General features: G+C 46.6%; 2 protein-coding genes across 3 annotated transcripts in view; one reads left to right on the forward strand and one right to left on the reverse strand.

Annotated features, from left to right (window-relative positions):
• Nucleotides 1–689, reverse strand: part of CANX (calnexin) — a 34125-nt gene extending 33436 nt beyond the window's left edge. For both annotated transcript variants that reach the window (XM_042932626.1, XM_042932617.1), the window contains exon 1: nt 523–689. The gene's annotated coding sequence lies outside the window, so the exon portion shown is untranslated. The remainder of the gene's footprint in view (nt 1–522) is intronic.
• Nucleotides 690–17814: 17125 nt separating this feature from the next.
• On the forward strand, nt 17815–25664 carry CBY3 (chibby family member 3). The gene is given in 5 exon segments (XM_042932658.1): nt 17815–17884; nt 19076–19953; nt 20701–20816; nt 22973–23097; nt 25537–25664. Coding segments are annotated over 2 exon segments (738 nt in total). The 5' UTR covers nt 17815–17834; the 3' UTR covers nt 19764–19953; nt 20701–20816; nt 22973–23097; nt 25537–25664.
• The last annotated feature ends 754 nt before the right edge of the window (nt 25665–26418 follow it).

Raw genomic sequence — 26418 nt, forward strand, 5'->3', positions numbered from 1 at the left:
TAGCACATTCTCCATAGTCTTCGGGGTGCTAGGGTTCAGTCTTCGCTTTGCGGCTTTATTTTCCAGTATTGAACCTGTAATGCTAATCCTAAACATTCTCTCTCGTTCTGGTACTACATTTTCCCACTGCTAGGAGTACCGACTAGGCCTGATCCCACCCCAGACCTTTACCGGCTATTCCAACCCACCCCGCGGCTTCCCAGGTAGCCAGGAAAGGCCTTAGAAAGCCCTAGAAATAAAGCCATAGGAAGAAGTTGGCTACCCAGAGGTCAAGGGAGGCTTCAGGGCACCTGCCACGCCTCCCGACCCCGGCAGCGCGGCCTCGGCCTGGCTCCCCAAACCAAACGGCCCCGGTTAGGGCCTCGTCCCTCACGACTAGCGCGTCTGCCGAGGCCTGGGCCCTAGAAACCCAGCCCGACCCCCATGGCCCCGGCCACGCCCGGCCCTTCGGCGCCGCACCGCGCACCCGGGCCCCCCGGGGTCCTCATAGGCCGGAGGACACGCGCAGGCCTCCTGTCTCACCTCGAGTTTTACGGGGACCGCCGGCGGCGCCCGCGCCTCCACCCGCCCGCACACCTGGCCCCGCGCTGCAGTGGAGACAGCAGCAGAGACGGCCCAACCGTCACGTGCCGCAGAACCAAGAGGCCTCGGCTACCGCTGCTGCCGCGCGAGCGAGCCCCACCGCGCAAAGCCCGGCCCTGCGTCCGCCCCTCGCTCCTGAGTAGCTACGGACGGCACCAAGTCCCGCCCCCCCGCGCAAGCTCCAGGGTTCGGTTGGTCGGTGCGGCCATCGCTCTAGGCACCTTCCCATACGCCCCCTAGGGCTATTCTTCGTGGAGTGTGGGGATTGGCTAGGAGTGAGGCAGGAAGTGGCTGTTGGTTGGGTAGGAGAGAAGGGGGAGGAACAGCAGCGGAATAGGGAACCTCGGGCGCGCGCACCCTGGGGCGGGGATGGTCTGGCACGCGTTCCCGCGCCCGGTTGTCCTGGTGCCTTAGTGGGCCAGTTGCCCGATGTTTCATTCCCATGTCTTTGGCTTCTTCCCCGCTGGTGCCTGGACCTAGAACCCAGGATGGGCATCCCGTTCACTTTGCTTAGGGGGCAAATGACAGCCGGCAGAAGCAGTGGGAGATCGGCTGAGCCTTTGGGAAGGGCTAGTTCCCAGAGCCAGCATGTGCAGGGATCAGATGGAACCCCTCACCGGCTTCTTTGGCCCGGCCTGAAGTTGACTGCACAGCTCTGGGTAACCAGGCACCACCGTTCCTGCAGAGTCATCTCTCTGGGCGCAGCAGCCTGCGGCCGCCTCCTTACCCAACACACAGTCCAGAATACTATAATCCAAGGTTATTTCCACTTTCAGTTTGTGATGTTTCCTTAAATAAGATTAAACATAAGGGCACAGAGACTGACGGCAGGATTGAGAGAAAAGGATAGTGCAATGGAAAGATTTCAGACACACCACAATTTTTATAACCCACTTTAATATGTTGAAGAAATGGAACTGGCTAATGGCTTTTCTAGACCTTTTTGGGTCCTGGTCTCTGACTTCCATTTGTTTGGATACCCAAAGGCTGAATCTTAGGATGGAAAAAAATTGGAATCAGTAGATGTATCACCTATCCCAAGAACCAGCATTATTTCCTCTTGCCACTTTTAAGGAGAAGAGAAGGGTCAGAGTTTGGTGTTTGCATAAACTTAATATTCTCCAATTCTTCACCCCCCAAATCTATGTAAGAGAATTTTATAATATAAATTATAATTTGTGCTCTGTCTCTCTCTCAAAAATAAATAAACACTAAAAATTTTTTTCAAAAAAAGGAGTGTGCAGGGAGATGGTTTAGGTTTTAGATCTGGATTTTAGATTTAGTATGATTCCAGGGAGATCTGAAAGACTATGAGGCCAGTTGGGAAACCAATTTTTGCGGTTGATTTAAGAGCAGGATTAGGGAATGGCAGGGTGTGTAGAAACACAAGCATTGAATGTTTGTTTGTTTTAATGTTTATTTATTTATTTTGAGAGAGAGAGAGAGAGAGAGAGAGAGAGAGAATCCCAAGCAGGCTCCACGCTTGGGAGACTGACACAGGGCTTGAGCTCAGGAGCTGTGAGATCAGGACCTAAAAATCAAGATTCAGACGCTTAACGCTCTGAGCCACCCAGGCACCCCAAGCATTTAATGTTAATGCTGAAAAATGGCCCAGTGGACTCAGGAGGCTAGGGAAAGAGAAGAATCAAAGCTAACGCTGAAAGTCTGAGCTTGGGTGACTGGAGGTGAACTGTAAAGGCCCTCAGAAGAGGGAATTCAAGCTTGGCTGAGCCTGAGGATCCTGTCTGGGCCCAAGACAGAGCGGGACAGGAGATCCTGCTAAGAGTCCTGATGTGGATTTTTTTTTTTTTTTTTTTTTTTTTTTTTTCCAAAGCCTAATGTTCTTCAAAGGACAAAGCAAAGGGCAAAACACTGAGGAATGAGATTTTTTTTTTCCAATTTGAAAGCAGTCACTATTGATTAACTGACCAGATTACACAAATCATCACTGTAGACACCTCAGTTCATCCTTCTACTAAGTTTGCCAATCTGGTCCTCCCTGTTGCCAACATCTCCATCTTCTACAAAGTGGGTGGTCTTTCTCTTCATCCCACTCATGAAAAAGATAATTTGAAGGGCCACAAGGAGTTGTTTGCTTCTTTGAAGTGTTTTCCAACAGTATATATAGATCACCCGAATCAGAGTCTGCCAAGCAGATGATGCCATATTTACCAAGAGATGGAGCAATCCAAGTGTTATCTGTCAGGGTAATTTGCTCCTTGTTGATCTTTCCATAACACTTGTGGATCCATTCATTTTCTGACTTAAGGCTCATGTACTTCATATGCCAATATATGGTCCCACAAATGAAAGGTGAAAAGGAAGCTTTTATTTTTATTTTAATTGTTTTAATGTTAATTTATTTTTGACACAGAGAGAGACAGAGACAGAGCCCAAGCCAGGGAGGAGCAGAGAGGGAGCCACAGAATCTGAACCAGGCTCCAGGATCCGAGCTATCAGCAGACCCCAACATGGGGCTTGAACTCGTGGGGCTTGAACTCGTGGGGCTTGAACTCACCAACCGCGAGATCATGACCTGAGCCAAAGTCAGACGCTTAACTGACTGAGCCATCCAGGCGCCCCAAAAAGGAAGGTTTTAAATAACATATGTATATTAGCTTTCAAAAAAGAATCATATAAATGTGGGTACCTGGCTGGCTCAGTCAGTACAGCATGTGACGCTTGATCTCGGGGTTGTGAGTTCAAGCCCCACATTGGGTATAGAACTTCTTAAAAAATCACATAAAAGTCTGCTTTTGTGTTTCATTTTTAAAAATAAAATATATGTTTGGGGAGCCTGGGTAGCTCAGTTGGTTGAGCATCAGACTTCGGCCCAGGTCATGATCTCACAGTTCGCGAATTCGAGCCCCGCGTGGGGCTCTGTGCTGACAGCTCAGAGCCTAGAGCCTGCTTCGAATTCTGTGTTTCCCTCTCTCTCTCTGCCCCTCCCCTGCTCATGCATGCTCTGTCCTCTCTCTCTCTCCCAAAAGTAAGCATTAAAAAAAATAGTTTTAAAAATAATAAAAATAAAAATAAATAAAATATATGTTTATGAGGCGCTTGGGTGGCTCAGTCAGTTAAGCGTCCGACTCTTTATTTCAGCTCACGTCATGATCTCATGGTTCCTGAAATCAAGCGCCGCCAGTGGGGCTCTGCACTGACAGTGTGGAACCTGCTTAGGATTCTCTCTCTCCTTCTCCCTCTGCTCCCCACCCAGCTCACAGTCTCTCTCTAAAACTTAAAACAGCTAAAAATAAAAATAAAAAATATGTTTCAAATGCACCATAAACAAAATTGTTGAAAACTTCTGTCCTTCTGTGCTTCTTATGACTTAACTTGCCTCTCTACCTTACCTGCGAAGCCGCCCTCACCCTTGCTTACCCCCACCTTCCTTTGCCGGAAAGAGAAAGGGGGCACATAGCCAGAAGGAGCACTCTCCATTCCCATCCTGTTCTGTCTTGCTGGTTAGGCTAGTAATGACCATTTCTGTGCACCTACACTAATCTAGCAGTGTCAAATTGAGAGGGAAAAAAAAAGTACATAAATGGAGTGCCTGGCTGACTAAGCCCATAGTGCATGCCACTTTTTTTTTTTTTTTTCAACTTTTTTATTTATTTTTGGGACAGAGAGAGACAGAGCATGAACGGGGGAGGGGCAGAGAGAGAGGGAGACACAGAATCGGAAACAGGCTCCAGGCTCCGAGCCATCAGCCCAGAGCCTGACGCGGGGCTCGAACTCACGGACCGCGAGATCGTGACCTGGCTGAAGTCGGACGCTTAACCGACTGCGCCACCCAGGCGCCCCGCATGCCACTCTTGATCTGGCAGTCATGAGTTCAAGTCCCACGTTGGGCGTAGACTTTACTTTAAAAAAAAAAAAAGTGGGGTGTCTGGGTGGCTCAGTCCGACTTCAGCTCTGGTCATGATCTTGCAGTTTGAGAGTTCGAGCCCCACATTGAGCTTTGTGCTGACAGCTCAGAGGCTAGAGCCTGCTTCGGATTCTGTGTCTCCCTCTCTCTCCTTCACAAATAAATAAACATTAAAAAAAATGAAAAGAAAAAAAAAGTACTGGGGTGCCTGGGTGGCTCAGTTGGTTAAGCCTCTGACTCTCGATTTCTGCTCAGGTCATGATCTCACAGTTTCGTGAGTTCGAGCCCTGCATCGGGCTCTGCACTGACAGTGTGGAGCCTGCTTAGGATTCTGTCTCTGCCCACCCCACCCCCCCCCCACCCCCGCCTCTCCCCTGCTTATGCTCTCTCTCTCAAAAGAAATAAATTAAAAATAAATAAAAAATTAAAATTCAACTTTATTGTACAGTTTCGTGATTTTGAGAAATGTACAGAACCATGTAACTACTATCATAGTGGAGATCTAGAACATTTCCATTACCCCAAAATGTTCCTCTGAAGCTTTTTCTTTTCCCCTTACACCAAATGTGGGGTGTCCTCTTCTGACACTAATTGTGATGTCTTTTTCTGACAACACTTCAGTCAATTCAATTCAATTCTGACATCAACTACCCAGAGTTAGTGTCAGACTTCACAGGTTTAAGGGTTCAGTCCCACAAGACTGCCCCCATTTCAGATGCCAGCTGCAAATAGGGTGCCCAGACTGCCACATGTCTGCCTGGTTGGCTACAAATTTAGGGGTTCCCATGATCACTCCTTGCTCAGGTTCAATAATTCACTAGAACAATTCACAGAACTCAGGACAGCATTTTTTTAAGTTGTTTTGTTTTGTTTTGTTTTTGGAATCTCTACACCCAATATGGGGGCTCAAACTCGCGATTCTGACATCGAGAGTTACCTGCTTTTCCGACTGAGCCAGCCAGGTGTCCCCAGTACTACTACTGGTTTAGTAAAAAGGATTCAACTCAGGCACAGCCAAATGGAGGAGATACAGGGGACAAGGTATGGGGAGATAGGGTGTGTGTGGAGTTTCCATGCTCTCTCTAGGGGAAGCTCCCTCTAGGCATGCCAACCCCCCTGCCCTTGGATGTGTTAACCTAGCCACAAGCACCCTGAACACCATTACTTAAGGTTTTTTATGGAGGTCCCGTAACACAGGCATGATTATTGAAATCATTGACCATCGATGACTGCACTCGATCTCCAGTCCTTCTTCCCTTCCTAGAGGTCCAGAGTGGAGTTGAAAACTCCAACCCTTGGGGCCCCTGGGTGGCTCAGTTGGTTAAGCATCTGACTCTTGATTTTGGGTCAGATCATGATCTCACGTTTAATGGGACCAAGCCCCACATCAGGCTCTGTGCTGACGGTGCAGAGCCTGCTTGGGATAATCTGTCTCCCTCTCTCTCTGCCCCTCGTCTACTTATGCACGCGCTTTCTCACATGCACATGCACTCAAATAAACTTAAAAAAAAAATTAAAAAGAAAATTCCCAGCCTCTAATCTCTTGGTTTTGTTCTTCTAGCAACCAGCCTCTAACCTGAAGCTGTCTAGGGGTCCACCAATAATCACCATATTAGCATAACCTCAGGTGTGGTTATGAGGATTATTAAGGGGTTATTATGAATAACAAAAGACACTCCTATCACTCAGGAAGCTCCAAGGGTTTTAGGAGCTCTGTACCAGGAATCCAGAACAAGCACTAATTTTTCACTATACTACCTTTCCCACGTACCTATTCCCAGTCCATCCCTACACCAGCTTCAGGCAAAAGCTGATTTGATTTCAGTTACTATAGATTTGTCTTTTCTAGAGCTTCATATAAATAGAATCATATGGTATATAGTGCTTTGTGTCCGGCTTCTTTCACTCAACAGATTGTCTTGAGGTCTTCATGTATACAGTTAACAATTATCACTACTTTGTTCCTTTTAATTGCTGAGTAGTATTCCATTGTATGAGCATGCCACAGTTCATTTATTCACTCACCAAGTAACAGACAGGTGGGCTGTTTCCAATTTGGGGCTAGAGTGTCTAAATGGCTATGGACTCTTTGTACAGATGTATGTTTTAATGTTCTCTTACTAACCTAACATCTTCATTTTTTCTTGGGTTACTACCACAATTCGTACTTTCATCTACCTGTTGCCTCCTGAGAAAGACTGTGAGGTAAAGTTTTGTTGAAATCTTGCACATCAAAAATGTCTTATAGGGGCACCTGGGTGGCTTAGTCAGTTGAGTGTCTGACTTTGGCTCAGGTCATGATCTCACGGCTCATGAGTTTGAGCCCCATGTCAAGCTCTGTGCTGACAGCTCAGAGCCAGGAGCCTGCTTGGGATTCTGTGTCTCCCTCTTTCTCTGCCTCTCCCCCACTCGTGCTCTGTCTCTGTCTCTCAAAAATAAATAAACGTTAAAAAATTTTAAGTCATATAAAAAATAATAAATGAAAAAAGTAAAAATGTCTTTATTCTACCATTACATTATTTTTTTAAACTTGATTGAAGTATAATTCACACACGATAAAGATTATCCAATGTAAATAAATGATTTTTAGTAAATTTATAGAACTATAAAACCATTATCATAATCCAATTTTAGGATATCTCAGCCACCAAAAACTGCCCTTGTGCCTGTTTGCCCAGTCAATCCCAGGTAGCCACTGAACTGCTTTCTCCCTCTATTGATTTCCCTTTTCAAGATATTTCATACAAGTGGAATCACACAACATGTAGTTTTTTTGTATCTGACTTCTTTCTCATAGCATAATGTTTTTGCAGTTCATTTGCCTAGTAGCGTGTATCAGGAATTCATTCCTTTTCGTTGCTGAATAATATTCCATTGCATGGATATACCACCTTTTGTCTCTCCGTCGAACAGTTCATGTGCATTTAGATTTCTTCCAGGTTTGAGCTATAATGAGTAATGCTACCATGAATGTTTGTATATAAGTTTTTATACACACATTTCTTTTTCTCTTGGGTACTACATAGAACTGCTAGCTTAAGTGGTAAATGTATACTGAACTTTTGAAGAAATTGCCAAATTGCTTTCCAAAGTAGCTGTTCTTTTTCACAGTCCCATGTAGGAGGGCTTCAGTTCTTCACATCATTGCCAACACGTGCTATTGTCTGTCTTTTTTATTATAGCCGTTCTCGTGGGTGTGTGGTAGTGTCTCACTGTGGTTTGTTCCAAATCCAGTGAGCCCCCTCTGGCAGTGAAGCTGTTGGATGGTATAGCCTGACCAGTCATGGGCTGCTGCTGAGCTGACAAGTGTGGGGGAATGTGAGCAGCCCCAGGCCAGAGTGCCACAGACTCTTACTGTTCTCACCCAGAGTTCAGTGGCTTTTCATGGATAAATTCTTCTCAATTTCTCATTTGCTTTTGGTCAATTTCCAGAACCCTAACTGGTTTTTTAGATTTCTTTTTTTTCTCCAGTTATTTTTAAAATTTATTTAAATTTTTTATTTAATTTAACTTATTTTTTAAATTTACATCCAAGTTAGCATATAGTGCAACAATGATTTCTGGAGTAGATTCCTTAATGCCCCTTCCCCATTTAGCCCATCCCCCCTCCCACAATCCTCCAGTGACCCTCTGTTTGTTCTCCATATAAATCTCCTATATTTTGTCCCCTTCCCTGTTTTTATATTATTTTTCCTTCCCTTGTGTTCATCTGTTCTGTGCCTTAAAGTCTTCATATGAGTGTAGTCATATGATATTTGTCTTTCTCTGGCTAATTTCACTTAGCATAATACCCTCCACATAGTTGAAAATGGCAAGATTTCATTCTTTTTGATTGCTGAGTAATACTCCATTGCATATATATACCACATCTTCTTTATCCATTCATCCATCAATGGACATTTGAGCTCTTTCCATACTTTGCCTATTGTTGATAGTGCTGTTATAAACATTGGGGTGCATGTGCCCCTTTGAAACAGCATACCTGTATCCCTTGGATAAATACCTAGTAGTACAATTGCTGGGTTGTAGGGTAGTTCCATTTTTAACTTTTTGAGAAACCGCCATACTGTTTTCCAGAGTGGCTGCACCAGTTTGCATTCCCACCAGCAATACAAAAGAGGTCCTCTCTCTCCGTATCCTAGCCAACATCTATTGTTGCCTGAGTTGTTAATGTGAGTCATTCTGACAGGTGTAAGGTGGTATATCATTGTGGTTTTGATTTGTATTTCCTGGATGATGAGCGATGCTGTGCATTTTTTCATGTGTCAATTGGTCATCTGGATGTCGTCTTTGGAGAAGTGTCTATTCATGTCTTTTGCCCATTTCTTCACTGGATTATTTGTTTTTTGGGTGTTGAGTTTGATAAGTTCTTTATAGATCTTGGATACTAACCCTTTATCTGATATGTCGTTTGCAAGTTTCTTCTCCTATTCCGTCACTTGCCTTTTAGTTTTGCTGATTGTTTCCTTCGCTGTGCAGAAGCTTTTATTTTGAAGAGGTCCCAATAGTTCATTTTTGCTTTTGTTTCCCTTGCCTCTGGAGATGTGTTGAGTAAGAAGTTGCTGCGGCTTAGGTCAAAGAGGTTTTTGCCTGCTGTCTCCTTGAGGATTTTGATAGCTTCCTGTCTTACATTTAGGTCTTTCATTCATTTTGAGTTTGTTTTTGTGTCTGGTGTAAGGAAGTGGTCCAGGTTCATTCTTCTGCCTGTCACTGTCCAGTTTTCCCACCACTTGCTGAAGAGACTGTCTTTATTCCATTGAATATTCTTTCCTGCTTTGTCAAAGATTAGTTGGTCATACGTTTGTGGGTCCATTTCTGGGTTCTTATTCTGTTTTTTTTTTTCCCTCCAGTTTCATCACTGTTTGGTGGGGGAGAGAATTTGCTGATCTCCTCACTTCACCGGAATGCCACCCTCATAGACTTTTAGTTGAATATTTTTTCCTCTGTATGTCTTCTCCAGACATTTGTTTATTTCTGTTTGCTTGTGTTGGTCTCTATGTTCTACGTTGCAAGGGACATTTGCCTTGTCTGCACATTGGAATCACTTGGGCATCTTTTCAAATCCCAGTGCCCAACTGCAGCCCCAGAAGATTACATCAGAATCAGATGGCTAGACATCTGAGATTCAAAATAGTTATAAGCCATTGAAAAATAAAAACATCTACAAAATTTTAAAAAGAAAAAATAGAAATTAATAAAGTATAAAGAAAAAAAACCTAGAGGTGCCCAGCTGGCTCAGTTGAAAGAGTATGTGGCTCTTGATCTCAGGGTCATGAGTGCAAGCCATGGGTGTAGAGGTTACTTAAAAATAGATAGACCTTTGGGGCACATGGATGGCTCAGTCGGTTAAGCTCTTGACTTCGGCTCAGGTCATGATCTCAAAGTTCCTGAGTTTGAGCCCTACATCAGGCTCTCTGCTGTCAGCATGGAGCCCACTTCAGATCCTCTGTCTCCTTCTCTCCCTGCTCCTCCCCCCACTCCTGCACGTGTGCTGTCTCTCTTTCAAAAATAAACATTAAAAAATAATGCGCCCGGGTGGCTCAGTAGGTTAAGCATCTGACTCTTGATTTCGGCTCAGGTCATGATCTCATGGTTGGTGAGTGTGAGCCCTGCATTAGGCTTTATGCTGGCAGTGCTGAGACTGGTTGGGATTCTCCCTCTCTCCCTCTCTCTGCCCCTCCCCTGCTCATGCTCTCTTTCGCTCAGAGTAAATAAACTTAAAAAAATTTAAGCTTTTTAAAATAAAATAATAAAATTAATAAATAAACTTTTTTTTTTTTTTTGGAGAGCACAAGCGGGGGAGGGGAACAGAGAGGGAGGACAAAGGATCTGAAGCCTCCTCCACACTGACAGGCTGACAGCAGTGAGTCTGATATGGGGCTCAAACCCACGAACTGCGAGATCATGACCTGACACTCAACCAACTCAGCCATCGAGGTGTCCCAATAAATAAACTTTTAAAATAAAAACAACCCCTACTCTCTCCTATGTTTCTTCTTTACTCACACCACTGCCATGCTCACACTTCTGACACTAGATGTGTGGGAGTTTTCCCCATACCACACAATTCTGCGACATTAGCTGGCTGTCCTACAATTTAATTCAATTCTGACACCATCTACCTGGAGATCGCTACTGTCAGATCCCACCGGTTAAGAGCTCAGTCCATGAGACTGACCACACTTCAGATGCCAATCACAAGGAGTAGGTCCCCAGGTTACCCACAATGCCTGTCCAACTTGGCTCCAGATCAGGGGTTCTCATGATCCCCTCCCCTTGGATTTGGTTATTTGCTACAACAGCTCCCAGAACTCAGGGAAACCCTTATTTATGTTTATCAGCTTATTAAAGGATATGATGAAGGATATAGATGAACAACCAGATGAAAGGATACATTGGCTGAGGTCTAGGAGGGCTCAGAGCAAAGGCATTTCCATCCTATGCCATTGCGGGGGAGTCATCCTTCTGGCACATGGATGAGTTCACCAACCTGAATCCCACATTTTGGGGATTTTTATAGAGGTTTCATCACGTAGGCATGATCCATCATTAACTCCATATCCAGGCCTTCTTCCCTTTCTGGAGAATGGCGATGCAGCTGAAAATTCCAAGCTTCTAATCATGTCTTGGTCTTTCTGGTGACCAGCCTCCATACAGGGGCCCACCAAGAGTCATCTCAGTAGAACAAAAGACATTGCTATTACCAGGAAATTTCAAGGGATTTGGAAGCTCTGTATCAAGAATAAGGGTCAGGGTACCTCCTGGCTCAGAGGTTTAAGCGTCCAACTCTTGATTTCAGCTTAGGTCATGACCCCATAATCCTGGGATCGAGCCCCATGTCAGGCTCCACACTGAGCAGGCAGACTGCTTAAGATTCTCTCTCTCTCCCTCTGCCCCCCTCTGCCCCACTCACATGCATCATGCATGCACACACACTCTCTCTCAAATAAAAAAATGTTCTTAATTAAATAAATTAAAAAAATAAGGGTCAAAGACCAAATATTAGAGCAAAGCATACTTAGTGGTACTCTTATCACTTAGGAAATTAAAAGGGTTTTATTATTTTTTTAATGTTTATTTATTTGAGAGAGAGAGAGAGAGACAGAGAGAGAGAGAGAGAGAGAGAGAACATGAGTAGGGTGAGGGCAGAGAGAGAGGAGAGAGAGAGAATCCCAAATAGGCTCTGCAGCTGTCAGTAAGGAGCCCGATGGTGGGGCTTGAACTCATGAACTGTGAGATCGTGACCTGAGTCAATGTCGAGTCAGACGCTTAACCCACTGAGCCACCCAAGTGCCCCTAGAAGGTTTTTAGAAGTCCTGTGTCAGGAACTTGGGGGGTGGGGTACAGACAGTATATACATTTTCTATTATTTCATGATACCAACAGAAGAGAAGGAACACCTCTTGCTTATAACAGAATGCTTAGGGCCTACTGACAGATATGAAGTGAGCCCTAGGCTCCATGCTGTCAGCACAGAGCCCAAAGCAGGGCTCAAACTTAGGAACATGACATCATGACCTGAGCTGAGATCAAGAGTTGGACACTCAACCAACTGAGCTACCCAGGCGCCCCCTCAAATTAACATTTAAATAGGACAACAAAAAATGTTTTTTTTTTTCTGCTGAAAATAAGCACTATGTGGCCTGTGATCTGGTCCCAATTGCCCTCAAGACATGTTTTAAATAAAGCTCAGCTAGCACATGTTCTGTGCAATGATATGATGCACATTCTCAGTCTACTTTTGACTCTTCAGAAAGACTTTGAAATCTTCCACTCCCCAGTGGAGCTCAGCGTTCCCATGCCTGCCTGCTTGCCTTGCCCACTCCTTAGCCTCCTCCACTCAGGCCTAGATGCAGACTCAGGTTTGGTGGTGCTTCCTGGTTACAATGCGGTTATCTAGAGCAGATAGAACATGCATTAGCATTTTTCCAGTTTTTTTTTTATTAAAACAGAAAATTCAAACATTTTTTCATATAGAGGACTTGCAGATTCCAAAGAACATGCGTGATGGGGTGTCTGGGTGGCTCAGTCATTTGTGTCCAACTCTTGGTTTCGGCTCAGGTCTTGATCTCACAGTTTGTGGTTTCAAGCCCCGCATGGGGCTCTGTGCTGACAGCTCAGAGCCTGGAGTCTGCTTCAGATTCTGTGTCTCCTTCTCTCTCTGACCCTCCCCTGCTCTCTCTCTCTCTCTCTTGAAAATAAATCTTGAAAACAAAAACAAAGACCATGGATGAGACTAATTTTAAGGCACAATGGCTTCAGACCAGCATGGGAAAGAGGGCAGGAGTATAGCCACCTTTAAACCACTACCCTGGCCTGCCCTGCATGCTACACCCCACCCCACAGCTGTCACCACCAAGCCCAAGAGGACGAGTGAAGAAACTAAAGAAGAAAAAGCCTGGGGCGCCTGGGTGGCTCAGTCAGTTAAGCGTCCAACTTCAGGTCAGGTCATGATCTCACGGTTTGTGGGGTTGAGCCCTGCGCTGGGCTCTCTGCTGCCAGCACAGAGCATGCTTTGGATCCTCTGTCCTCCCCTCCGTCTGCCCCTCCCCTGCTCACTCACTCCCTCTCAAAAATAAATAAACATTAAAAAAAAAAAAGATGAAAAAGCCCAAGGGAAGGATAAGCCACAGAGCAGATGGGCATTCTTTCCTGCTTAATTTGCTCTTCCATAAAAAGGCACCTTGCAGAATAACCAAATATAACCAAATATACAAATAACCAAAGGGAGCAAATAACCAAATATATAAAAGGGAGCAAATAACCAAATATACAAAAAATGGAGGTGCCAAATAAAGCTTGTGCATTCTTTATAACGGTGTTCTTGTGTTCTGTACCATCTGAATGACTTTTATCAAGTTTTATACAGATGCAGAATTCTTTTTTTGTACGGTATGTTGGCACAGAGAACGCCTCATTGTCTTGGGGAAGGGCAAATGTCACACTAACAGAGTTATCTCAGGAACCAAGTGAAATAGCCACAGGGCTGAAAACAAGAGTTTGTGTCCTTGGTTTTGGGAGTATTCTTCTCAGTTGCCAAGAGAAGGGATTCACTGACATTCACAGCCACTGTGGCATTTGCCTGTGGTGTGAGGAAACAAAAATTCATTTTTTAGGTCCTCTTCTCCATTCCTTTGTGCCCTTAGAATGAACTTTATGTCCTTAAACTCAGACGTGTTGGTACCTAGCACTCCTTTCCTTGGGGGCTCCAGGTCTGGTCTTTTCAGGGATGACATGGGCACTGAGTTCCCTAAAAAAGCCAGGAAGCAATGTTTTTTTTTATTGTGGACCTTAAATTCTGCAGTTTTCATGACATTTCCTCAAAATCAAGGTCTGCTTGTGAAAGGAGTTAACATGTTAATTGTTCCTCATTTACCTAAACTTCTCCCATTTAAATAATCAAGTAAAAATGTCCTTGGGTTTTAGGGTACCTTGGTGGCTCAGTTGGTTGAACATCTGACTCTTGATTTTGGCTCAGGTCATGATCTCATGGTTCCTGAGATGAAGCTCTGAGCTGAGCTATGCGCTGACAGCATGGAGCCTACCTAGATTCTCTCTCCCTCTCTCTGCCCCTGCCCCTCCTCTCTCTGCCCTTCCCCTGTGCACGCGTGTGGGCACACTCTCAAAATAAACATTAAAAACAATAATAAAAATAAAAGGTATCATGGGGCGCCTGGGTGACTCAGTCAGTTAAGCGGCCCACTTTGGCTCAGGTCATGATCTTGCGGCCCATGGTTTTGAGCCCTGCGTCGGGCTCTGTGCTGACAGCTGGGAGCCTGTAGCCTGCTTCAGATTCTGTGTCTCCCTCTCTCTCTGCTCCTCCCCTACTCATGCTCTGTCTCTCTCTCTGAAAGATGAATAAATGTTAAAAAAAAGTATTAAAGCCCATTTGTTTTAGGAAAAACATTACTTAAACCTTTTCAACTTTCAGAAAAATCTACATGTTTCTGAATATGGGCTCAATTTTAAGTTCTACCTTAGTGTGATATTTGTTTCAGAAGTGAGACAATGAATATGTTATTGAGCCACAGGGGGTAAAAACCTCCTGATATTAATGTGTATCAACAGCTATCAAACACGTTCATATTTGGGGCCCCTGGGTGACTCAGTTGGTTAAGCATCAGACTCTTGAACTGTGAGATCAAGCCCTGAGTCGGGGTCTGAGATAACAGTCTGATAGGGATTCTTGGGATCCTCTCTGGGGATTCTCTCTCCCTCTCTCTCTGTCCCTCCCCTGCTCTCTATCAGTCTCTCTCTCAAAATAAATAAATAAACTTAAAGAGAAGACTTCCTTGGGTTTTATAGCTTTCCCTTTTTTGTAAGGAAATAAGGGAAATTGAAAGTTTCTGTATACCATGGCCACCCATGACCTGCATGAAATGCTGAGATTGTTAATGAAAATTAGCCTTAATAATATCGATACAATTTGGAGAGAGATACAGAGAGAATGAATCACTGGCTTGATTAAAATATTCCTGGGCTCTGATTCCATGTCCATCAGACAACCTTCTGAGGGCTGATTTGAGCTCTCAAGTGTCCTCGTGATAGGAAGAGAGAGCTTTGAACAGTGAGCATGAGGGTTTATTTGTGGAAACTGACATTCTAATTCTAAAATTAGGATGGAAATTCAATTATATAGAATTCCAAAGGACCTAGAAAACCAAAGCGATCTTTAAAGAACATTGTTGGAAGATATATACTACCAGATATGAAGACTTACAATAACTAAGCTATAATAATTAAGAAAATACGGTATTGGTACAAGAATAAAGATCAATGGAAGAGAACAGAGAGCCCAGAAACAGACATTTGGACATAGTCACATGATGAACAAGAGATGGGACTGCGACTAGGGAGGAAAGGCTAGTCTTTCTATCATTGGTGCTAGGTCAAATTGACATCTATATGGAAAAAAAATCAATTCTCACCTCACACTGTACACAAAAATTAACTCAAAATGTAGCACAGACCTAAATGTAAAGCCAAAACCACAAAACCTCCAGAAGAAAACAGAGGAGAAAATCTTAGTGACCTTAGGTTTGACAAAGAATTTTTTTTTTTTTTGGCAAAGAATTCTTAAATAGGACACAAAAAGAATGAACTACAAGAGAGAAACTTGATAAGCTGGACTTTATAAAATTAAAAACTTTTACTTTGAGGGGCGCCTAGGTGGCTTAGTCGGTTAAGCGTCCGACTTCAGCTCAGGTCATGATCTCATGGTTTGTAAGTTCAAGCCCCATGCTGGGTTCTGTGCTGACAGCTCAGAGCCTGGAGCCTGCTTCAGATTCTGTCTCCCTCTCTCTCTGTGCCTCCCCCACTGCTTGTGCTCTGTCTCGCTCTCTTTCAAAAATAAACATTAAAAAATTTAAAATAAGGGGCGCCTGGGTGGCTCAGTTGGTTGAGCATCCGACTTCGGCTCAGGTCATGATCTCACGGTTCGTGGGTTCGAGCCCTGCGTCGGGCTCTGTGCTGACGCTCAGAGCCTGGAGCCTGTTTCTGATTCTGTGTCTCCCTCTCTCTCTGCCCCTCCCCTGTTCATGTTGTCTTTGTCTCAAGAATAAACAAACATTAAAAAATTTTTTTTTAATTAAAATAAATAAACGTCATTTATTGTCAATTATACCTTAATAAAACTGTTCAAGAAGAAACTTTCCCAGGAGGTGACACTACCTGCTTGCTCTCCCCCAGGATGTGAGCTTCTCTGGAGCTGGGTCCAACTCCCTGGAGGGCCATGCAGGAGGCTGAATTAATGGGGAGGCCTGTGGAAGAGGCCCTTGAGGTCAGGAACGCCAAGCTAGGTGATGGCAGTCAACTTGGGCGTGCTTGGCAGGTAATACCTTCCATTTTCTCAACACGTGGTGCTTGTCCTTCAAACAGGCCCAGCTCATCCCTGCCTCCAGCCCCCAATCTTCATGTAGCTGAGATGTTCTCATCATTTAGGTCTTAGCATGGATGTCAAGTACCTTTACTGAACACCATGTCCTCAGGTCATTTTCTGTATTTCTCTATTTTCTTTTCCTTTTTTTCCCCCCATTGTATGCACCACAATTAAATTCATTCATTCATTCTTTCTTTCTTTTTTCTTTCTTTCTTTCTTTCTTTCTTTTTGGGGGGAGCACAAGTAGGGGAGGGGCAGAGAGAGGGGGACAGAGGATCCGAAGTGGGCTCTGCACTGACAGGCTGACAGCAGCAAGCCTGAAGTGGGGCTCGAACTCACAAACTGTGAGACCATGACCTGAGCTGAAGTCAGACACTTAACCGACTGAGCTACCCAGGTGCCCCTCACAATCAAATTCATTTAGTTATTTAAAAAAAATTTTTTTTAATGTTCATTTATTTCTGAGACAGAGAGAGACAGAGCATGAGTGGCGGAGGGGCAGAGAGAGAGGGAGACACAGAATCTGAAGCAGGCTCCAGGCTCTGAGCTGTCAGCACAGAGCCCAACGCGGGGCTCGAACTCACAGTGAGATCATGACCTGAGCCGAAGTTGGACACTCAACTGACTGAGCCACCCAGGCACCCCTCATTTAGTTATTTTTTTTTCACATTTAAGTTATCTCTACCCTCAACATGGGGCTCAAACTCATGAGCCCAAGACCAAGAGTTGCATGCTCTATCAGCTGAGCCAGCCAGGCGCCTCTCTTTTCATTTTTACTATTTATCCTCTTCCTCTCTCCTCTATGCTGCTGGGGCCCCAAAGATCCCTTTTACTGGTGATGCACCCACCTCATACATGCGTTAAGTGCTGGCTGACAACTCACAGCTGCCCTGGCCAATACATCATGGGAAATGAAGGGTAGGAGAGAAGGGAGAGGGTGTTAAAAACTTGCTTTCTTGTGGTAAGGAGGCCTAACTGTGCAATTTATTCAGTTACCTATGGGATGGGGCTGAAACTAGTTTCCACCTGAGGCCACTCTCCTGCTTACTTTAGTTTGTTGCCCTGCCCTGCCTGTTTCCCCCATCCCTTCTCCTGGAAGCACTTCCCCAATAAATTACTAAGCAAGAATTCTCATCTCAGTCTCTGCTTCCGGGAACCTGACCCATGACACCCAGACACTAGAAACTATCTTGTTTTTGTTTTATTGTTTTAGGGACTTATCTTGTTCGATCAGTCCCTTACATCAAATTCCTATCTCTGGCTCTGCTTCTAAACCTCCCCCCACACACCACCACCACACACACCCCCACTATAGTTTGATAAGCGAACATCTCCTTCACTTCTGTACAACCACGCCTGGAACACAGCAGACAAGAACTGCTGAATATGGGAAGAGCCCAGGGTCTGTTTTATAGCTAGACCGTGTGCACCCCTTCTGTCCCAGGCTGGCCCAACCTGGAGGCATTGTGAGTCATAGCTGGTGGACAGCAGCTTAGTGGTTCAGGGATGGGGCCAGGCCTGGGACAGCAGCTTGGCACCTCCGACACATCCTCCAGGTGAGGCACAACATGCAGTGAGTATTACTGGGAAAGGGCCCTCTGGGAAGACGCAGCCTTAAACATGGGCCTGGCTGCACCTCTCAGGCTCTCTTTGGGCTTTCAGAGAGATGATGCCCTGAGCCAGATCTAGGGGGTAGTACCACCCCTTCAGCCCAGCTGTGTGCGAGAGGAATAAGTGTGTGTTGGATTGATGAAGGCATGATAGAGTTCTATCCCTTTTCACCCTCCTGGAGAGAAGAGGAATTTAAAAGAGAACACATAGCCCTCTTCCCATTTAATAGAGTCAGCACGTATAGGCGCTGGCGGAGACAGAGAATGAAACTTGTCTGTTATCTGGACTTTAGCTTCCTTGAGGATGTAGTCTACTTGGGAGAAAAGTCATGTGTAGTCTGCATAACCTCTATGACTTTGAATCCTAAGCATAGGTCCTAGCCCATGGCACAGGCCCCCAAGATGTCACTGAGCATAATGCACCACTGTCACCTACATACACATCTGGGTTCCTAGCTGGACCAGTAGCATCTTGAGGGCAGGCACAGGCTAAGAACCCCTGCCCAGACCAAGCCTGGCCCAGAGCAGTTTATAAAATAACTGAACGTGGCAATAATGCCTTTGTTTATTTTAGACATCCTACCAAATACTTTCCTGAATCCAGATCTAGCCCTGGCTTTGTCATCCAGCAGTGCCCTCTTATCCACAGAATGAAGTTTATGCCCTGGTCCCCTTTCTAGCTTCCTCTTGTATTCCCAGCCGAGTCCCCTACACAAACCCTACTCCAAACTCTTCCTTACATGGGGAACATGCAAGCTGTGCCTGGCTCTTCACTCTGCCTAGAGGTTCTCCACTGTCCACCCTCAATCCACATGGCAAAGTCCTACTCAACTTTTAAGTACCGGTCTCTATTGTTCCCTTCTCCTGGGACAGCAATCCCTTCCAGCAGCCTGTCCTATGCTCAGAAAGCAAGGGATATGGTCCTCCATCCACATTTTGTCTCCTGGGCCTGACACACAGTGGTCTTTGGAGAAGGTAGTTTCAGGAGATTGCTGTCAGTGCCAGTGTGCAGGGATGGGCTCCTCAGCGACCAGCACCCTAGTGCCAGCCTCAGAGCTAAGCCCTGTCCACCGATCCTCGCGGTTTGACCGGACAGCCTGTCCAAGCAGGCTGCTCACCCGGACTCTTGCTCCCCAGCAGTGCCCCTGGCTCGCCTTCATCATTCTGGACACAGGGCCTCCAGAGGCAAGGGCGCAGCCCTGGTCGCCCACGTCCTTGAGGCTCGGCACTGGGCACCCACGCGCCCCACAAGGTCCACTCGGTCCTCGCCCTGGAGGCCTTCAGGTGTCTTAGCTCAGGCCACATCAGCTGCCTGTGGGAGCAGCTGCAGCAGTTCTGGGCCGACCACTTCTCGCAGCGCTTCTCCCCGCGGCGCCCGCCGCTGCGCCGCATCTCCTCCATGTCCACCTTCTACTTGCTAGACCACCGGACGCGCCAGGCCGAGCTGGGCCTCAGCTACGGCGCGCCGCGCACTCGCCTGAGCGACGAGGCCTTTGTGTTCCGCGGCGGCCAGTGGACCACCGAGGGGCAGCCGCGGCGGTCGCGACCGCCGCTGCCCTCACCCAGCAACTCGGGCTGGAAGACGCAGGTGCAGGGGGTCAACAGCCAATTGTTGCTGGAGGAGAACAACTACCTGAAGCTGCAGCAGGAGCTGCTCATGGACATGCTGACTGAGACCACAGCGCGCATGCACCTGCTGGAGAAGAAGTTCGATTCCCAGGCCAGCCCGGCGTCTGGGGCGCGCTCCTGGCAGAGGAGGATGCGCAAACGCGAAGGCGCGAACGCGGTGCTCTTGCTCCAGCCGCGCGCTCTGGAGTCGCGGTGACGCAATAAAGCCCGTGCGGCGCACGCGCATTTCGCTCCTCTCTGCCGGCCCCCGCGCCTTCGTAGGCAGCCAAGTGGGGTCGGCTCGGGCTCGCGACCTGCGGGTAGGGACCGTCACTTAGTGCGCGTTAGTGGACGGGTGACTCAGCCGGCAGCCCGTCTCGGGAGGGCGCGATAGGGCGTGGAGGAAGGTGTGTGTGCGGCCCGCTGGGAACGCGGGGTGGGAGCCAGGCTTGCACAGGGCAGTGCTAGGGGAGGGAGGAGTGGAGTGGGCGCGAGGATGGCAAGCAGGGGTGAGCAGTGGCGTTCTTGGCCCAAGGAACGGAGGACGAAGTCGGGGAGACAGTGAAACCTTGGGAGCTCAGCGATGCAGGGTGCGGTGAGGCGGTCAGGCGGAGAGGGTCAGGGACCTCGCTCTTGGCTCCCCTGGCTTAGAGGAGCGGCGCGGGCCAGAGGGTTTCAGCCTGAGTCTGGGGTATGTGTATTTTACGAAGCTTTCTCGAAACTGGGCCTCAGCCTCTCCCAGCTGCTGTGTGGCTTTTGGCTGGTAGCTTCTCCGTTACAGGTCTCCTTTCCTCCTCTGTAGAATAAAGGGTTTGTCTCACCCGGGGTACAAACAAGCACTCTCCAGAGCTAAGCCTGTAACACATTTAGGATTTGCTCCACCCACGTTGTTTAAAAGTTTTGCATTAGTTGTCAACATTAAAAATTTTTTAAAATATTTATTTAGTTTTGAGAGGGGGGAGAAACAGAGAGAGAGGGAGACACAGAATCCGAAGCAGGCTCCTGGCTGGCTTTCAGCACAGAGGCCGAGGCAGGGCTCCAACCCACCAATGAGATCATGACGTGAGCCAGTCAGTCGCTTAACCGACTGAGCCCCCCAGGTGCCCCTAGTTGCCAACATTTAAGAATTTGGAAATCTCATATTAAAAATCCAGATTTCCTGTGCTCTCAAAGAGACTTGGCCATCCTGGACCTTCATTTTGTCCTACAGCAGTGGCCTTGAGCTGAATCCTGGCTGTTACCTCCTGGTGAGCTTCACTCCTTTCTTCTGGTAGGTGTCTGATTTTGCTCTTCTCCTAGATCCATTTTGGATCAGGGACATGGGGGGGTCTGCTTTCCCCCAACCCCTATACACACAAAGTATAGTAGAAGGTGCTTCAGGGAGTGTGTTGTACTTGTGGGTGATGTAACTGCACAACAAAAGGTGGTGACACCAGTCCTTGCAATCTGTAAACTTTTCCTTGGAATGTAGACAGGGCATTTCAGCAACCACTGAAACCTGAGAGCATGGACCCTTTTCCCTAGAATCAGGTAATACCTGTGAGAGAAGTGAGTGTCCTGCCTCCACCTAACTTTCCTTCAGCAGTAGACTAGGGATTACTAAACAGCTACTTTGATAGATGTTTTTCTGTGGGTTTGTTTTGTTTTGTTTATTTTAAATGTTTATTTTTGAGAGAACACATGTGCATGAGCAGGGGAGGGGCAGAGAGAGAGAAGGAGACAGAATTCGATGCAGGCTCCCCACTGTGAGCACAGAGCTGGAAGCAGGGCTCTATCTCATGAACCCTGCCAGATCATGGCCTGAGCCGAAGTCAGATGCCAGACTGAGCTACCCAGGCGCCCGACTTAACAGCTACTTTGTACAAAGATGTGGACTTATTTATTCAATCAGGAAAACAACACAAAACATGTCATTAGACACTAAGTTTAATAACATTTTGAGCAGTGCTTTTTTTTTGTATTTTAGTAATTCTGTGTATACATTAATGTAAATTAAATAAAAAATATTTAAAATAGTTATGATGAAATCAATTTTCCTTTTAAAATAATTAAGAAAGGGGTGCCTGGTTGCTCAGTCAGTGAGGTGTCCAACTTTATTCAGCTCAGGTCAGGATCTCATGGTTTGTGGGTTTGAGCCCTGCATCAAGCTCTATGCTGACAGCTCAGAGCCTGGAGCCTGCTTCTGATTCTGTGTCTCCCCCTCTCTCTGCCCCTCCCCTGCTCATGCCCTGTCTCTGTCTCTCAAAAATGAATAAATGTTAAAAAAATTTTTTTAACTAAGAAAGGGGCACCTGGCTGACCTAGTCAGAAGAGTGTGTGCTCTTGATCCAGAGATTTTGAGTTTGAGCCCCATGTTGGGTGTAGAGATTACTTAAATAAAATATTTAAATAAAATAATGAAGAAAAAATATATACAGACAAGGAAATGGAAAGGGAGTCAAAATGATAACACCAGAAAAAAATCAAGCCCAAAATAAGGTGCTAATGGAGAAACTAAGTGAAAGATGCCAGACTCAAAGGGTCAGATATATGATTCTCTTTATATAGTATACCCATAATAGGCAAATCCAGAGAGACAGGAAGCAGATTGGTGGTTACCAAGGGCTGGTGGGGGGGGGGGGGCGGGATTTGGGAGGAGGCAGTGACTGCTTAGCAGGCAAAGGGATCCCTTTTAAAGGGACGAAAAATATTTTGGAACTGTTTGGTAATGGTTGTACAGCACTGAATGCTCTAAAAGCCACTGAATTGTACACTTCAGTGAATTTTGTGTTACGCGAATTTTACCACAGTAAAAAAAAAAATTTTTTTTTAAGAAAGTGCTTTACATAAAAACATGAAGTAGGGGTGCTTGGGTGGCTCAGTCCGTTAAGTGTCCAACTTCGGCTCAGGTCATGACCTCACGGTTTGTGGGTTCGAGCCCCCTGTCCGGCTCTGTGCTGACAGCTCGGAGCCTGGAGCCTACTTCGGATTCTGTGTCTCCCTCTCTCTCTCTGCCCCTCACCCACTCACACTCTGTCTCTTTCTCCTTCAAAAATAAACAAACCTTTTTTAAAAATTAAAAAAAAGAAACATGCAGTAAAACGACATGAGTTGTAGGGAAACAGCTAAAATCATAACAATGATCCAGGAATGCCTAAAGTTTAGGGAATATTGCTTTGATCAAAATACTTAACAATAAAGTAGCTGTGCTGGCAGACCAGAGCAGCAGGCAGGCAGGGAGCCCCATGTTTAGGGAGAGGCCATCCAAGTGGAGAAAGGGCCGGAAATAAATGCAGCAGGATGATATTTTGAGATATCTGACTTTGTTCTTCCTGCTATGGAATTTCAGCCCCTGACTGAGGCAGCCAAGTGTATTGCCCCAGGGAAGGATGTGACAAGAGCAGAAAGCTTGAACAAAGGACTCTTTGTGGCTTTCACCTCCTACAGCTCAGAACTCTGGGGATCAGAGCTTTGCAGAAAAATATTTTGGGGCTTGAAGAGGGAGGTGAAAGAGGCCGCAGATTTGTCTACAGCAAGAGGAAAGATGAAGGGAAATGGGAGCAGAGAAGCTGGTAGGTCTCCCATCTTGGAAAGAAAAAATTCCTTATCTTGACCCTACATTACTTTCCAGCTACTGCCCCATTTCTCTGCTTCCCTTTATAATGAAACTCCAAGAAGTTTCCTGTATTCACTGTCCTCAGTTCCTCCCCTCCCTCTTTGCTCTGCTCTGTCAAAATGCCATCACCCTGCTATGTTGCTTTGTCCTTCGCCCATTGTCCATCCTCACCTTGGCTGATCAGCATTTCAGGCAGTTGAGGCCTCCTCCTCCTTGAAACACTGTCTTCACCTGGCATGGGGGAGGGGGGCACTGCACTCTCCCGATTTGCTTCGTCCCTCACACCGTTCCCTCCTTCTCAGTGTCTGGCTGATTTTACTCTCACTTCCTTCAGGTATCTGCTTAAAATTTTTTTTATGTTTTTATTTTATATTTGAAAGAGAGAGAGAGCAAGCAGGGGAGGGGCAGAGAGATGGAGACAGAATCTGAAGCAGGCTCCAGGCTCCGAGCTGTCAGCATAGATCCCAACATGGGGCTTGAACTCACAGTGAGATCATGACCTGAGCTGAAGTCAGATGCCTAACCGGCTGAGCCACTCAGCCCCTAGGTATCTGCTTAAATGTCATCTTTTCAGTGAAGTTTTCCCTGATGACTCTATTTTTTCATTGTTTTTTTTAGAAGTTTTATATATTTATTTTGAGAGAGAGGGAAAGCGACCAGGGGAGGGCCAGAGAAAGGGGGAAGGAGAGAGAATCCCAATCAGGCTCTGCACCATCAGCGTAGAGCCCAACGTGGGGCTCGATCTTAGGAACCCTCAGATCATGACCTGAGTGAAGTCAAGAGACAGACGCTTAACCTACTGAACCACCCAGGGACCACCCCTCCCCGCCCCCCACCATGTCTCTATTTAAATGAGCATGTGTTCTCCCCAGCTGAAACCAGACCAGCACAACTTACCCTTCTTTCCTGTTTTGTTTTCTAACACCTGTTACCATTTGATAAGCTGTATATTTTCTTGTCCTTCTCCTCCCCCCCACCTCTTACCCCACCACCACTACTAGGACACAAGCTCCATAGAGCTGTTATATTCTCTCCTGTATTTCAGTGTAGAAAAGTATTTAATGACACTTATTAGGACCTCTGAAAATATTCCTAGAATGAACATGAAAGAGCAGACCTAGGCTGGCCAACTCCATTTTGTTCTGTGTCCTCCATCTTGAGTGACTATGTCCCTGACATGGCCCCCTTTCCCGGAAAACCACAGAAAGAAATTCCCATTCAAACCTCAGACCACACCTCCTCCCTTTGAGTAACTTCCGGCTCACCGTTCAAACCTCCCATTCAAACCACGCCTGGCAACCTGCACAACGGGACTCTGACCCTTCCCCAGCCAATCGGCTAAGGCCATGACCATTACCCTGCCAACTGCCCCTAGATCCCTATAAAACCTTTGTGCTTTTGAAACTCGCTCTCTCTCTCCCTGGCATCTCACCGCTGCATCGGTGCAGGTAGGGGATTGAGCTCGAGCTAGCTTGAGTAAAGGCTCTTTGCTTTTGCATCGGATTCGGCTCCCTGGTGATCTTTGGGGATCACGAATTCTGAGCATAACATTTGGGGGCTCGTCCGGGATCCCCAAGACTCCCGAGGGACCCCCGACCCAGAGAGCCTGACTGGCCATGGTTAGTGTCTGTTCGTTCCCTGTCTCTTCTCTGTGAGCTCATTTCTGAAATTCTGGTAGTGCCCGGTGGGGTCTAAGTGGACGCACTGGAGGACCTTGGGCCAGGAGTTTTAGAAGACATTCCGATCCTCCCTTCTGGAGGGACGTGGATTCCCCTCAAAGGTCTGAGACGAGGTGGGTCGCTCCCACCGGTCGGTGTGAGACCGTCGTCTAGCTTTCAGTTTTGCTTCCACGGAGTTGGAAGAGTTTCTAGGGGCCCTCTGTTTGTCTGTTTCTGTGTTTCTCTGTTTTGTTCTGTGGACTTACTGGACGGACGTTATGGGACAGACTCAGACTACTCCTCTAAGTATTATGATTGATCACTTTAAGGATGTCAGGGGAAGAGCTAACAACCTCAGTATGGAAGTCTGAAAGGGTCGGTGGCAGGTTTTTTGTTCTAGCGAGTGGTCAGCTTTCAATGTCAGATGGCCGCCAGAGGGAACCTTCAAGCTCCCTACCATCCACTGAGTCGGGTATCATCTCTCGGCCTAAGATGGGCCATCCTGATCAGCTCCCTTACATTATCACTTGGCAGGACCTTGTAGAAGACCCACCCTCTTGGCTTAAGCCCTTCCTAGCCCCACGCCCTCTGGAGCCAAAACCCATTCTCGCTTTGCAGGGGACAGAAAAGAAGGAGAACAAGAAAAGTCTTACCCAGCTTTCAGCACCCCTCTACCCTGTCCTACAAGGGGGGACTGAAGAAGAATTAATTTTTCCTCCCCCATATAACCCCCCTAGGATGCCGGAAGAACACTATCCTCCTCCTCTGGGGGAGACAGATGCTGTTCTGAGAGCAGGAGGCGGAAACGCTCCAGTGGGAAGCCCGCCCTTTACCAGACAAAGGGCTCAGAGGGAGCAATCCATCTCCGCCGCTGACTCCACTATTCTGCCCCTGCGAGCCACCGGACCCCAGACGCGGAGGGGAATCAGCCCTATCACTATTGGCCTTTCGCCACTAGTGACCTCTACAATTGGAAAGCTCAGAATCCTAAGTTTTCCAAGAAACCGGCAGGGCTTATTGATCTGTTAGACTCCGTTCTTTTTACCCATCAGCCCACATGGGGCGATTGCCAGCAGCTTTTGCAGGTCCTGTTCATGACTGAGGAAAGAGAAAGAATCCTCAATGAGGCCCAAAAACTAGTTCTGGGCGCAGATGGGAATCCCACCACCAACCAGGCTCAGATAGATGCCTCCTTCCCCTTAACTCGGCCCCAGTGGAATTTCAGCACGGCAGAAGGTAAGGAGAGGCTCCGGGTCTACTGCCAGACTCTAATGGGGGGTCTCCAAATGGCTGCTAGGAAGCCAACCAATTTGGCCAAGGTAGGAAATGTGCAACAGGAAAAAGATGAATCTCCAGCTGCCTTTTTAGAACAGATCATGGAGGCATTCTGTACCTATACCCCCATGGATCCAGAGGCTCTGGAAAGCAAGGCAGCTGTTATCATGGCCTTTGTAAACCAATCGGCCATAGACATTAGGAAAAAATTACAAAAAACAGATAGACTAGGAGAAAAAAAGTCTGCAGGACTTACTGGTGGTAGCCAAAAAGGTATATAATAATCAGGAGCCTCCTGAGGATAAGCAGGCTCGCACCATGGTGGCTGCCAACAGTAAGCAGAC

The sequence above is a fragment of the Panthera leo genome, chromosome A1, assembly GCF_018350215.1.
Source record: "Panthera leo isolate Ple1 chromosome A1, P.leo_Ple1_pat1.1, whole genome shotgun sequence".
In the NCBI taxonomy this organism is placed as follows: Eukaryota; Metazoa; Chordata; class Mammalia; order Carnivora; family Felidae; genus Panthera; species Panthera leo.